This window comes from Phocoena sinus, chromosome 9, assembly GCF_008692025.1.
Source record: "Phocoena sinus isolate mPhoSin1 chromosome 9, mPhoSin1.pri, whole genome shotgun sequence".
NCBI lineage: Eukaryota > Metazoa > Chordata > Mammalia > Artiodactyla > Phocoenidae > Phocoena > Phocoena sinus.
Genome location: NC_045771.1, coordinates 5120400 through 5134978, shown reverse-complemented (window position 1 = coordinate 5134978; position 14579 = coordinate 5120400). Strand labels below are relative to the sequence as shown.

Below are 14579 nucleotides of genomic sequence, written 5' to 3'. Positions count from 1 at the left end.
AGCAGTAGGGCTTCCCTGGTGGCGCAGTGGTTGAGAGTCCGCCTGCCAATGCAGGGGACACGGGTTCGTGCCCCGGTCCGGGAAGATCCCACATGCCGCGGAGCGGCTGGGCCCGTGAGCCATGGCCGCTGAGCCTGCGCGTCCGGAGCCTGTGCTCCGCAACGGGAGAGGCCACAGTAGTGAGGGGCCCACGTACCGCAAAAAAAAAAAAAAAAAAAAAAAAATACAGCAGTAATCGAAACAGAAAATAAAGAATTCTCCAAGACCAAAAATTAAGGTAAAATAGGAACCACAGAAATAAGCAAAGAACTAAATAAAGCTCTCTGAAATTTTGCTAAAATCTAGTGACCTTGAACTCCAGTTTTCAGAGCCTTATGAGGAATGGGGAATAGAAGACAAAGCCTACAGCTTCTTCCCAAGGTGTAGAGATTAACCAGAAGCTGTCTGGTATAAAGGGGGGACCCTGAAGGACTCCACACCAGGGCTGGTTTAACAAGAAACACACCCTCCCGTTCCCCTGGTCCTCCACACATCACTCACCACCACCACCACCCCCCGCCAACCTGACAGCAAAGAAAACTGCTTGTCATCTTGTCACTGAATAAGGTGCTGGGTAGAAAGGCAAAAAAATGAAAATCTTCCCGGAGAGTTCATAAACTCAGTACAGCCATGATATGTAAGAAATCTGAATTTATATAACATAGGTGGACCAAAAAACTTCAAGCTAAGAATTTAGCTTAAAGGAGTCCTAAGGGAATAGCACCTCATGCTCCTGGCAACAAATATTCTCTGAGGTAACCAACCTTCACTTCAGTCCTCAAGAAGTTCAGAGAATGTTCTAAAGAACATGAGCTCACAGTTTAAAAAAATTTTTGTTGCTGTTTAATGTATATGTATCTATCTCACACCATGAACACAACGAAATGAGGCACTAGGAGACAGGGCCAGGAGATACAGAGCAGAATCAGATATGCAAAGGTTTTAGAAATGTTATATTCTAAATCAACTAAAACTGGGAGGAATAAGCTGTAAAAAGAAGCTACAAAGTGTTAAAATATCAAAAAAAGTAGTTTAGAAAAGGAAAAATGCATAATAAATTAAAAACTCAGTGGATGACACAAATGAAAAATACTGAACTAAATGATAAAAATAAAATTATATAGAAGACAAAATAGAGACAAAGATGGAAAACAAAAAAATTGTTTCATTGAACATATCACATTTCTTAACTGGGGCTTATTACAGCCATGTTAAGTCATATTAGAAACTTCTTTAAAACTCTTATGGTGCTTCCTTTTAAAAATGTGCAGCAATTTTTCTGAAATTCATTCACAGGCCAAAACCCCATCACATAGTAATAAAAGAACTCTATTCAAAGAATATGATAAAAACATCTTTTTTCTTCAGATTCTATATAAAATATTTAAAATACAGAACGTGTACAGATCATGACCATACTCATTGCAAAGTCTTCATTAGGACCAATTCTTAAGCTATGACTTAAGCAATGATTTAGCTATCTTTGAAACTCTAAGTAACAATGACAGACTAATAATTGGAAGATATATTTCTAAAACACTATACAACTTTGTTATAAATTATTGGGATACGCTGTCACTTTCAATTATATAGTCTAAAAAGTTTCCAATTTTATGCCAAGTAGCTAATGCAGGCAAAGAAAGGCCTTTTGTGAGATGGCCAGAAAGTACCAGACATAACTATGTGATTCAGTCCCTATTCAGTCCCGCATATTCTCAGTCCCTTCTTAAAGTAATCTCAAAGCAATATAATTGATTGGATTTAAATAATTTTCTTATCAAACCTAATTTCTATATTGCAGATATGAACTTTACAGGCACTCAAATCCTTTCATCACTAAGAAGCAATAAGGTTGTCATTGTAACATTATTTAGGATAGTTCTTTTCAATGGGGATATCAAGATAAGAGGGTTAAATCAAACAAAATCAGTACCATACCATCATCTCTGCTAGGTAACTGCTCAGAAATGGAGCCTGAGGAATCTTTTCTGATCACAGATCTTTTGGTTTTTCCTTGCCCAGTTCGACTTCTTTGTCGTACCATAAATCCACCAATACCTATCCAAAACAGAAATTAGGTCATCTTGTAAATAACTACTAATTTCTCCCTGTAATTCCACATTAAGTAGGGTGCAATTGCTTAAACAGTGAGGCTTTTCCCAAATTCAATATGGGTTAACTTAAATCAATAATCTCATTTTAATGCAAAATACAAGAGTTTGGAAATAAGCAAATAAAAGAGATCAAAGTTATTGTTACCTCATTACTAACCAAATAGGAATACAAATTCATCAAAGTACAGAAGACTGCATGTATTTCTTCTCCTAAACGATGTCAGGGTAAACATTATAGTAAATTATGCTTGTTTCCTTAATGTTAGTAACTCATAGATCATCATTCAAATTATTTGTATGTTAGCTGAGGGAGAACAGATACAAGATACAAACTAAACTAGATGATCCAAGCAAAAATCAACATGACTTCTGGGGTAATTAATGTGCCTAGTTATTCCTAAAGTTCTTAGACGAGTCAAACTGTGTAATTCTGGTTACTACTAGACTTTGGGCAGGTTATTTAACTTTTCATTGCTTCAGTTACCTCACTGGTAAAAAAAGGGATAATGTATAGTATCTCCTATACACATATGAAAGCACTAAATAAATAGATGTAAATGCTGAGAATAGCGCCTGACGCATAGTAACACTAATAGCTTCTGTCATATGACAGTTGTCTAGCAATATACTTTGTGACCTAATGGGCCCCTCAGATGGGTCCCTTACATGGAAGGCAGAAAAAGAAAAAACAAAAAACCCCCAACATTTAACTATAAGTTCCTGGAAGGAATTTGGCAGTGTCTAAAAAAGTAGGTGCACTTATAAGCCTCATAATTATGAAGAAATGAAATCATTTTCATACAGTGATTTGGACGAAGCTAATCTAGGCCCTTGTTACAAATGTGGCTCATCTGTAAGGAAGGTTACCTTTTGAGGTCTAGCAGAAAACAAACACAGTTTTTCCTTACACATCAGAAGGTATTTAGATCACTCTTACCAATAAAATATAAGCAATCAGAAGAATAAAGATTGAACTGATTCAATAAACTACCTCATTCACTGGTAAACAGACATTAATAACTGCCTAAAAAAGCCTACAAGTTCTGGGGACTTCCCGAGCAGTCCAGTGGTTAAGACCCTGCGCTCCCAATGCAGCAGGGCCCAGGTTCGATCCCTGGTCGGGGAACTGAGATCCGCAGGCCGCACGGCACAGCCTAAAAATCTCTCTAAGTTTCAGCTTAGAGAGTTCTTAAGAAGTTATATTTCATCCTGATTATTTCATTATATTTGAAGCCCTCAATATTATATTTTTCTTAAATTAACTAAGTTTTGATTATATTAAGATGTCTAGCTCAGGCACTATACCTGGTCTGTATGGTTTCCTTTTTCTCTTTTTGACACCCTCTGTTCCTTCTACTCCCTTAGTTTCATCATCCACAGCTTCCCGTTCAGGACTAGATTCTGATTTTCCATCACAATCCATAAGTTCTCCTTCTGGAAAAAAGTAAACGTACAGATAAAATTGAAAAAGCTATCAAATACACAATTCCTATGTAACAGGAAATACAAAGCAAAGTGGCTGCCGAGCCATTCTAATCATGCATCCCGGTTGATAGGGAAAGTACAGAGACAGAAAAGGCCCTCTAAGGGCTGCAGAACTCATGCTAATTAGTGCAATGTTCTCAGGAAATGAAACATAAGAATCAGAGAAGGGGAAACACACAGAGAATGCTTCCAAAGACAATCATAAATCAATCTGCACTTAACCTATCATTCCCTTGCTTTTAATTGTGTCTTCAGGTCCAGGACCCCAAGGCTGTCTCTCTAGCCTACAACTCTCTTGAGTTCCAACTAATCTGTAATTAGAATTACCTAGTTACTGAAAACTTTATATACAAAATTGAACTACTAATTTAAGATGAACCTTCTCCCTTTCCCAGGATTTACCTATCATCATTAAAAGACATGGAAACGTACCATGCAGGAGGCAGATTCCCAGGAGACAGGCTTGACAATTCCTAATTTCTTTTCCCGTTCAATCAGGACTCCTCAGTATCTCCCGAGGACATTCTATTTCCCTCAACTACCACCTGAGTCCAATCTTGACTTACTGCATTCCCTCCCCACCTGTTCTGCCTTGCCTCCATGCTTACCCTCCTCTCCAATCAGTTCTTTAAACTGCAGCCTAAATGATGTTTCTATAAATATCAATTGAAAAGTATCAATTTTCTGCTTAAAAATCCTTTAATGTCTTCCTAGTGGCCTCAAAATGAAATCCAAATTGTAAGGCCCATTATAACAGTGTCCTGTGAACTCTCCAGCTTCATCTCACTCCCGCTATGCAAGCTACACTCAGCTCCCTGAGCACATCAAGCTCCCTGTCCACTGCCTCCCCACCTCTGCCACCTTCCACCTACCCATCTTTCAGGATTTGTTTTTTTTTTTTTTTTTTTTTTTTTTTGGCTTCGTTGGGTCTTTGTTGCTGCACATGGGCTTTCTCTAGCTGTGGCGAGTAGGGGCTACTCTTTGTTGTGGTGCGCGGGCTTCTCATTGCAGTGGCTTCTCTTGTTGTGGAGCACGGGCTCTAGGCGTGCAGGCTTCAGTAGTTGTGGTGCAAGGGCTCAGTAGTTGTGGCTCACGGGCTTAGGTGCTCCGTGGCATGTGGGATCTTCCCGGACCAGGGCTCGAACCCGTGTCCCCTGCATTGGCAGGTGGATTCTTAACCACTGTGCCACCAGGGAAGCCCTCAGGATTTTATAACCATCACTTTCTTAGAGAATTCCCACAGTTATACATGCTCCTGTACATTAACATTATGCTTTATTTTAATTGGTTCTTTTAATGTCTGTTTCCTTGCTAGACTATATTCTCCTTATCTAAGACTCTTATTAACAGCTGCATCCTTAGCATGGTACGTAATAGGTGTTCAACAAATTTTTCACCAAATGTAAGTAAACAATGAAACTAAGTAATGCATACAAAAGCTCAGTTCCTAGAGAGGAATGCTGTTTTAAAATCATGGTAATCAAAACTTTTCAAGCTGTATATGCTTTACGCTGTGCTTTAGGGGAAAAAAAAGTTATCAAATACATTTAACAATAAATTGTTAACACTTTTCTTCGATATTCTAAGTACTATGCATATTTCTGTAATACCATGAGTAGTGTATTTGTTGTCAATAATATTAGGTCAGTGTTTAAGGTCAATTCTATGACAATCTGATAACTGCTTTCTACAGCTAAGATTAAACCATGGAAATTTTATCTATTTATTTATTTACTGAAACTTAGCAAACACCAAAGGTAACAAGCTAGCAATTATTTACCTTAAAATAAACCCACTGAAATATATGAGAGGGAATTTACGTTTAAGATGGTAGACTAAATTCATGTATCTAATTTCACTCTCCCAAAACCCAATGTACAGTAAAGCAATCTATTTTTAAAAGATAAACCAACAAAGACAGAAAAAACAGGAAAGAAGAAAAGCCACAATTTTGGAAAGAGAATGAGAGATGAAAACTGACTCAGGAAATACAAATTCTCAGTTGAAAGTGGAAGGAACGAAGAAAAAAATCCAACTTTATCACAATCCTCAAAAGGTTGAAGAACTGGCAGAGCCAGGTACCTTTGGAAATGGGTGGGAGGCAGCTAAAGCAAAGAGAGTTTTATATCATATTAACTACAGAAGCCATAATCCCTATGACCTTCCCAACTTCACACACTGTGAGGCTGCCATTCACACTCACAGGATATGGGACTCAGACACTCAAAACTCAACACTGGGGTCACGGACTGAAAACAGGATTAAGTGACTACACGCATGTTAAATGCTGACCCTCTCTCCCCTGGGGCCTTTCCCCACTAAACTCCCAGAAAGCCAGCAGCTAAACCTCTACTGTCCAAGCAGGAGACAGGAAGATTCTTCTGGGAAACCTGACCAGTCCAAGAGAAATGTCTAAAGGTACTGACACTAGGGGATTTTCCAAATAGTGAGCACAGATCACAAAAGCTTAGCCAACAGATACCACCCACAAACTCGAAGATTTTCATCATTTTTAATCACTCATTCCTTATTTTTTTAAAAAATTATTTATTTTTCCAATCACCACTTTTAGTCCTCACTTTTAATCACACACGGACAACCAAGGATTATCACATGAAAGACAGAGACCACAAAATGCAACTGGGAATTGAAAGACTAGGCAGGAAAAAGAAAACATTAGAAAAAATTTTTCAATCCTCCAACAGGTAAGATAAAACATTCATGAGGCAAGAACAGGATGCTATGAAAAGGAACATGCAAAGGAAGGAAAGAAAGCTCTTGGAAATTAATCCATGATATTTGAAAACAAAACAAAAATGAAAATCAGTAGAGGGATAGAAAAATAAAATAAAAAATTTACTTTAGAGTAAAATGCAAAGACCTGAGCTAGAAAGGAGGAGAGAAAAGACAGGGAGAATGGGCTGAGTGGGTCTCACACCTGAATAGCAGGGTCAAGAAAAAGAAGACGGGGCACGGAGGGGGAGAATCAATGGTTTCAAGAACATTTCCTAACGCTGAGGGGTACGAGATGGCAGACGAAAGGGACCACTCAGTGCCTGACAAAAGAAAGGAAAAACATCCCTAACAGACTGAAATAGACATATCTTCACCAAATTTCAGAACACTGCAGACAAAGAATTTCCTAAAATCCCAAGAGCTTCCAGAGAGAACACGGATCATATAAAAAGTATCAAGTTCCCTATATACCAGGAACTAAAAGACACTGGATCGATGACTTCAAAATGCTGAAGGGAAAATGAATTCCAACCTAGAAAAGATCAGTCAGGTGGGAGGGTACATTTTCAGAAGTACATAACCTCTCAAATTTACCTTCCATGCATTCTCTCTCAAGAAACAACAGAAGGTATGCCCACCAAAAGTGAGGGAGAGAAACAAGGAGGAATACATGAAATCTCAGGAAACACACAATAAAAGACTGAAAAAACAAACAAAACCCCTAAAGGTCTTATCAGTTTGGGAACTGAGTTACTTACATCCATACAAAGGAATATGAAAAATGAGGCCATGAAAAATGAAGAATAACATAAAAGCAAGAACAGCAAGACAAAAGGAACACAAAATATATATCCATGTGCTTGTACATGAACAAAACACCTCTGGAAGGACACAAAGAATGGCTGCGTCTGGAGAAGTGAACTGGCAGGACAGGGAAAAGAGAAACACCCTTATTCTTGTGCAGTTTAAAAACATGTGAATATATTACTTGCCCCCAAACAAAATTTACAGCATTGAGGAAATGACCGTTAACGAATTGCAGGAGGTGATAACCGACCCACCCGGCTGCTTCCTCTCCTCTCAACCTGCCCCACACCATGCCTGCCACAGCCTGGGCGCGGTCTCACTCCCCACCTCCCGATGTCCCCACCGTGCTGTGAGGGTCCACAGGGGGCAGCAACTGAGAGGGAAGCACTGTGCTCCCGCTCATCTTTTTTTTTTTAATAAATTTATTTATTTATTTTTGTGGGCACTGGGTCTTCATTGCTGTGCACGGGCTTTCTCTAGTTGCAGCGAGTGGGGGCTACTCTTGGTTGTGGTGCGCGGGCTTCTCATTGCGATGGCTTCTCTTGTTGCGGAGCACGGGCTCTAGGTGCGCGGGCTTCAGTAGTTTCGGCACGCAGGCTCAGCAGTTGTGGCTCACAGGCTCTAGAGTGCAGGCTCAGTAGGTGTGCTGCACGGGCCTACTTGCTCCACAGCATGTGAGATATTCCCGGAGGAGGGATAGAACCCATGTCCCCTGAACTGGCAGGTGGATTATGAACCACTGCACCACCTGGGAAGTCCCCGTGTTCCCACTTTTTCCCCCCCACCCCCTGCGCTCCCACTCTTGAGACACAGATAGCAGTTTTATTTTCTTTAGATTTGGATTTTTTTGCACTAACAGGCTATCCAGACCCCAGGAGCCTGCTCTTATTGCACAAGTTTGTTTCTGATATGCTAAGGTGATTGTTTATGACTTATTTTCCTTAAGAAACGTTTATCAGAAGAGTTTAAAAATGAACAAAAACAACCCCCAAAAAGGTGAGTATTGCTGCAATATTTCAGGAGCATCACAAGTTCATTTGGACTTCGTCGACTCCTGCGGAATCTAAAATTACGTATGTATTATGTGTATAATATGATGGACAGTATTACTTCTATGGGGATCTCCCTGCTGGCAGCCTCAATTTGGAAACTGTACAGCTGCAGAAATATCTACCATTTCTCACAGTGTTGTTTTACAGAACGGTAGTTATAGGGAAAACCTTCTTGGGTCTTTCTATTGATGTTTTGTTTTTTAAACAAACATCAACAAACATTTCTTCCCTCTATAATTTCATGCTTTGGGAATTAGTGTGTACTACCAAGAAACCTTTCAAATTCTGTGAAATGCAGCATTTCTCAGATTTAAGGGACTATGGAACCATTCTTCAGGCATTTTCTGATACCCTCAGAAACTGCAATTCTTCACTGTACTTTGGCTGATGGTAAAATCAGGTCAATTCCTCCCAGATACACAGACTACTTCTTCACAAGCCTCAAATCACTTAAAACTTCAAAATGAACTTCTGTTCAATAGCACTTGAAAATGAGTTATACGTAAGCATCAGAAAGCTTTTCTCCAACCACACAGTGCAAAAGAAATGTGAGGATTAGTTGATAAAGTAACAGGAGCACACACAGACCCATTCTAAGCCACCATCAACTCTCACCTGGACGGCTGCAAGAGCCTCCTGCCTGAACTGCTTGCTACAACTCTTGGGCTTAAAAGTCTGTTTACATCACAGCAGTGTTCCTTTTAAACTATAAGTAAGATTTTGCCACTGTTCTCATCAGATACCTCCAAACAACCTCCCATTCCATTTCCAGTAAATGCCTTAAGCATCACCTTTATGGTCCTACAGGACCTACTGAGTCACCCCACTTCTCCTCACAACTCTGATCTCATCACAGGCCTTTATCCCTTTGCTCACTGTGCTGGACACACTGTTCTCCACAATGTTCAGCAAATGTTATAGGCACATCCCACTCAGGGTCTTTCCCGTTGTCTCTCCCCTCAGATAATCGAGTGGCTCACTCAACTCTTTAAAGTCGGTGCTTAAACATGGCTTCCAGTTCATCTGGGCCCTCAGCCCACTGTCTGTGCTCCCAAGTCCTCTCAACAGCACTTGCCAAACACATCTTTATTAACTTATTATGTTATGTATTTTTAATGATCTTTTCTCCTAACATTAAAATGTAAGTTCCATGAGCAGAGAATCTTATCTGCTTTGCTCATTGACTTGACTTCCAACATCTGGCACACAGCAGGCATTCAATAAATACTGGTGAATGATAAGATGTGATGGAACAAAAGCAACTATTACTTTATTTTTGAATCAACTGAAAAGAAATAACCACCCTAAAAAACAAACAAGCCTATGGCGATCTCCTTCAGAGAAAAGCAAAAATAAAACTCATGTGGAATTTAATGCCACTAAAATTATTTTTTCATCTCAAGAAAATTCAGCCAGAAAAACCTCATCAAGAAAATGTTTATAAACAGATGGTTTATGATGAGTATCTGTGAATATAAGCTTATATTTGAACATTAATGATGGTCTTTCATTTCTAGATTGCATGGAGTTCTACTTTAACTTAACCATGAAATCCAAGTTCACAGCATCTGAAGGGGTTTATGCAGCTATCTGGCAAACCCCGAAAAGATCTGAAAAGATCTGTGACCTTCGAAGATATGGTGCTCCTGGAAATTTCTGTAATATAGGTCTGTTCTAGGATACATGAAACGAAGAGAACCTGAAAAGGCAAGGTCTCAGAAGACCACTGACGCAGGACAGTGTCACACCAAGGGTTACCTTCTAAGTCAGCAGGATCTACCCTTAGAGAAATCAAATAATTTTAAAAGCTCTTTTATATTCTTTATTTTTGAAAACATATTCCATGGAAAATATGTAAGTATTACCTCGACTATCATCCATTTCACCATCCCTTGAATGCTCTGATTGGATGTCTGGAGGGGTCTGAAGGACGGCCACGCTATTCTGATTTATGATCTTCAACTTCAACTTTGGTTTTGACCGTTTTCTTCTTGGAACAGTAACTGTGAGGCTCTGTAACTGAGTCATCCCTGATTCAGTCAAACATACACCATCCTGGGTGTAGGTCTTGGGTGGATCTAAAATTACAATATCCCAAGGATACAAATTAAAACTTTCATTTAAATTTTGATTGATAAGTTGATTATTGTTCCATAAGGACCATGTCAAGGGAATGTGACTTCTATAAACCAATTACCTATGAAATGCACAAATAATTAACAGTACTCAGTTAAAAGTAAGCATAGCTGGTCAAACCTCCTTGAATTATAGAGAGAAAGGTTGTAAGTTTTTTTTTAAATGGTCTTCCTGGCATTTCTATTTTCATGTATCAATACAGGGATTTAAAAAGAAAGCACGGAAGCTAAAAGCAATGCTTCAGTCACTCGACTATGAGCCTTTTCCTAGAGTATCCTTTCAGACTAAAAGGTGAGGATCAATTTACAGAAGAGAAACAGAAATACTCCATAAGCCCATTTGGAAATCAAAGCATCAATATAATCACTTACAAGGAGAGGTAGTAAATAAGCAAAAATTTAAGTGTACCAAATTGCTGTTCATTAGGAAAATTTCTGTACGATCCAAATGTTTTTGTATCAGATGATATCAAACAGAAGTAGGCAAAAGAATGAGAGTCTAGTAAGAATATCATGTTAGTCACTATTCTAGGCTGATCTGTTACAGAAAAAAATAGTAAGAGAATGAATTCTGAAGAAATCTCTTTGCTAACTAGGCCTTATTGTCTAGTCTAACTGGTAACTAAACACAATAATGTATCAACGAAACCAAAACAAGTATGTAGTTAACGGTTATTTCAAAAGTGGTTATTTTCACTGCCAATTTGGTGAGATCTGTAGGAATACTGTCCCACTAAAGCTGGGAAAGACAGACATTTTGTATGTAATTACAGAAATGATTACCAACATTAGGAAATTTACACTGAACACCCAAATGAGTAAGGCAGGATTCATGTAACGTGTCACAATTCAGTTATATAAAAGCATTTCTTTGCTTTTTGTAAAGAACAGTCAAGGAAAGCATTTCAGATTTTACCTAGCTCTTTCACTTTTGTGACAATTTGTGCTACAAGTGAAGATTCACAGCAGTCTGAGGAAGGCACTGAAATGGAAAAAAAACAAAAACAAAAACAAAAACTCGTGATTTTTTCACAAAAGGTAAGGTGTACTTAAAGATTTACATATGATTAAAGTTTCTACTACTGTACCCATTTTACTAAAATAAATGCTTGAAAACTAAATAGAATTAAATTAAATAGAATTAAAAGCTGCCTTTAAAACAACAAAGAGAAATGGTGGAGGAAATACACAACATCATGGAAGAAAAACTGGTAAAGATAAAGAACCAATGTACTGGATTCCTATGTATTGCTAATAACTACAAGATTATGAGTCTTTTTTTAAATAAATTTATTTTATTTTATTTATTTTTCAATAAGCGGTGCTAGGAAAACTGGACAGCTACATGTAAAAGAATGAAATTAGAACACTCCCTAACACCATACACAAACATAAACTGAAAATGGATTAAAGACCTAAATGTAAGGCCAGACACTATAAAACTCTTAGAGGAAAACATAGGCAGAACACTCTATGACATAAATCACAGCAAGATCCTTTTTGACCCACCTCCTAGAGAAATGGAAATAAAAATAAACAAATGGGACCTAATGAAACTTAGAAGCTTTTTTTGCACAGCAAAGGAAACCATAAACAAGATGAAAAGATAACCCTCAGACTGGGAGAAAATATTTGCAAACGAAGCAACTGACAAAGGATTAATCTCCAAAATATACAAGCAGCTCACATAGCTCAATATCAAAAACACCAAACAACCAAATCCAAAAATGGGCAGAACTAAATAGACATTTCTCCAAAGAAGACATACAGATTGCCAACAAACACATGAAAAGATGTTCAACATTACTAATTATTAGAGAAATGCAAATCAAAACTACACTGAGGTATCTCCTCACACCAGTCAGAATGGCCACCATCAAAAAATCTACAAACAATAAATGCTGGAGAGGGTGTGGAGAAAAGGGAACCCTCTTGCACTGTAGGTGGGAATGTAAATTGATACAGCCACTCTGGAGAACAGTATGGAGGTTCCTTAAAAAACTAAAAATAGAACTACCATACGACCCCAGCAATCCCGCTACTGGGCACATACCCTGAGAAAACCATAATTCAAAAAGAGTCATGTACCACAATGTTCACTGCAGCACTACTTACAATAGCCAGGACACGGAAGCAACCTAAGTGCCCATCGACAGATGAATGGATAAAGAAGATGTGGCACATATATACAATGGAATATTACTCAGCCATAAAAAGAAACGAAATTGAGTTATTTGTAGTGAGGTGGATGGACCTAGAGTCTGTCATACAGAGTGAAGTAAGTCAAAAAGAGAAAGACAAATACCATATGTTAACACATATATGGAATCTAAAAAAAAAAAAAAAAAAAGTTCTGAATAACCTAGGGGCAGGATGGAATAAAGATGCAGACGTAGACAATGGACTTGAGGATATGGGGAGGGGCAAGGGTAAGCTGGGACGAAGTGAGAGAGTAGCTCTGACATATATACACTACCAAATGTAAAATAGATAGCAGCCACAGAGCACAGGGAGATCAGCTCGGTGGTTTGTGACCACCTAGAGGGGTGGGATAAGGAGGGTGGGAGGGAGACGCAAGAGGGAGGGGATATATATATACGTATACCTGATTCACTTTGTTATACAGCAGAAACTAAAACAACAGTGTAAAGCAATTATACTGCAATAAAGATGTTAAAAAAATTTTTTTAAAGGGACACCTTAAAAAAATTAAAATAAATTTATTTATTTATATATGTATTTATTTTTGGCTGCGTTGGGTCTCCGTTGCTGTGCGCAGCATTTCTCTAGTTGCGGCGAGCGGGGGCTACTCTTCGTTGCAGTGCGCAGGCTTCTCATTGTGGTGCCTTCTCTTGTTGCGGAACACGGGCTCTAGGTTCACAGGCTTCAGTACTTGTGGCATGCGGGTTCAGTAGTTGTGGCTCACAGGCTCTAGAGCACAGGATCAGTAGTTGTGGCGCTCAGGCTTAGTTGCTCCGAGGCATGTGGGATCTTCCTAGACCACGGATTGAACCTATGTCCCCTGCACTGGCAGGCAGATGCTTAACGACTGCACCACCGGTGAAGTCCCCAAGATTATGATTCTTGAAAGCAAAAATTACACCTTATAGCTAAAATATATTCTTAATTTACTTCCTTTATGTAAGTAGATTGTTTTAACATATTACTGGGATAATGAGTTAATTAAAAATGAAAAGCAACTTATTTTCCATAAAATACTTGTCCAAATAATAGTTTCACAAAAAGAGAAAAAGAAGTACAGTTAAGCCCACTCACTGATTAAGGACAGCAGGCACAAGTGAGTTGCATCAATCCAAGAGCACAGACTCACCATTTAAATCATTTGCTTACCATTTGATGTAGGCATATAGGGTCTGCACATGCTACAATCAAAACCAATGTCTGCTACATTTTCCACTTCCTCTTCAGTATTTAAGTTTTGACAAACTGCATGCATCCATCTAGAAAGACCATATTCATACATTAAAAAAAGAAGAAGAAATATACTGAGGATGGCTTCCTTTTAAAAACTGCAACAGGAGCTGACAGCCTCCAACCTTAAAGCCCCCAAGTCTCATGTGCTCCTCCCACCTAGCCCACGTCACCCCTCTCTAACCATTCCTACCGACCCCGAAAAACTGTCAGAGCTGAGAAGAAGAAAAAAGCAATGAGAACAAGTACTATGAACGAAGCAAAAGCACATTATATGAGGATGGGATAATTGCTTTATGACAAAATACTGAGTATTTCAGAGACAGCACGGAAGCTAGTTAGGGTAAGTAGAAAGGAATTCCCGTAACAGAGTGGTCCAGGTGATGCACCTACTGTGGAGTAGACAGAGCTTGTGTACGTGATAACGAACCGTCACCGGGAAATAAAAGTCACCCTGCCTTACAACAAAGAACTGGTAGGCAGAACCCTGAGAAGCCCGTACTACTGATGAAATAATATGATTACTAATATTACATGTACGGTGCTAACAGAGCACAATAATATACCACTGAAATCAAAGACCTCAACCCTCAGAAAGCCCCAAGTGAAAAATGTTTAGCCTAGAACTGAAAATATGAAACAGAAAACTTCTGTTAAGCTTCTAGCTGACTAAAAATCTGGAAAGGAAAACTCTTACTTCTTACCGTTAAGATAGAAGAAAGTTATTTTTCAATTTCCTTTTGCTATATTTAAGAGAGAAAAGCTTACGAAAGATGAAG

The 14579-nt window shown here is 38.7% G+C and overlaps 1 protein-coding gene across 1 annotated transcript in view; it reads right to left on the bottom strand.

Annotated features, from left to right (window-relative positions):
- Positions 1-14579, bottom strand: part of KMT2C (lysine methyltransferase 2C) — a 294073-nt gene that overhangs the window by 70221 nt on the left and 209273 nt on the right. Inside the window, 5 exon segments of the mRNA XM_032643218.1 lie at positions 1978-2097; positions 3459-3587; positions 10099-10311; positions 11285-11350; positions 13720-13829. Of these exon segments, the coding sequence (XP_032499109.1) occupies positions 1978-2097; positions 3459-3587; positions 10099-10311; positions 11285-11350; positions 13720-13829 (638 nt within the window).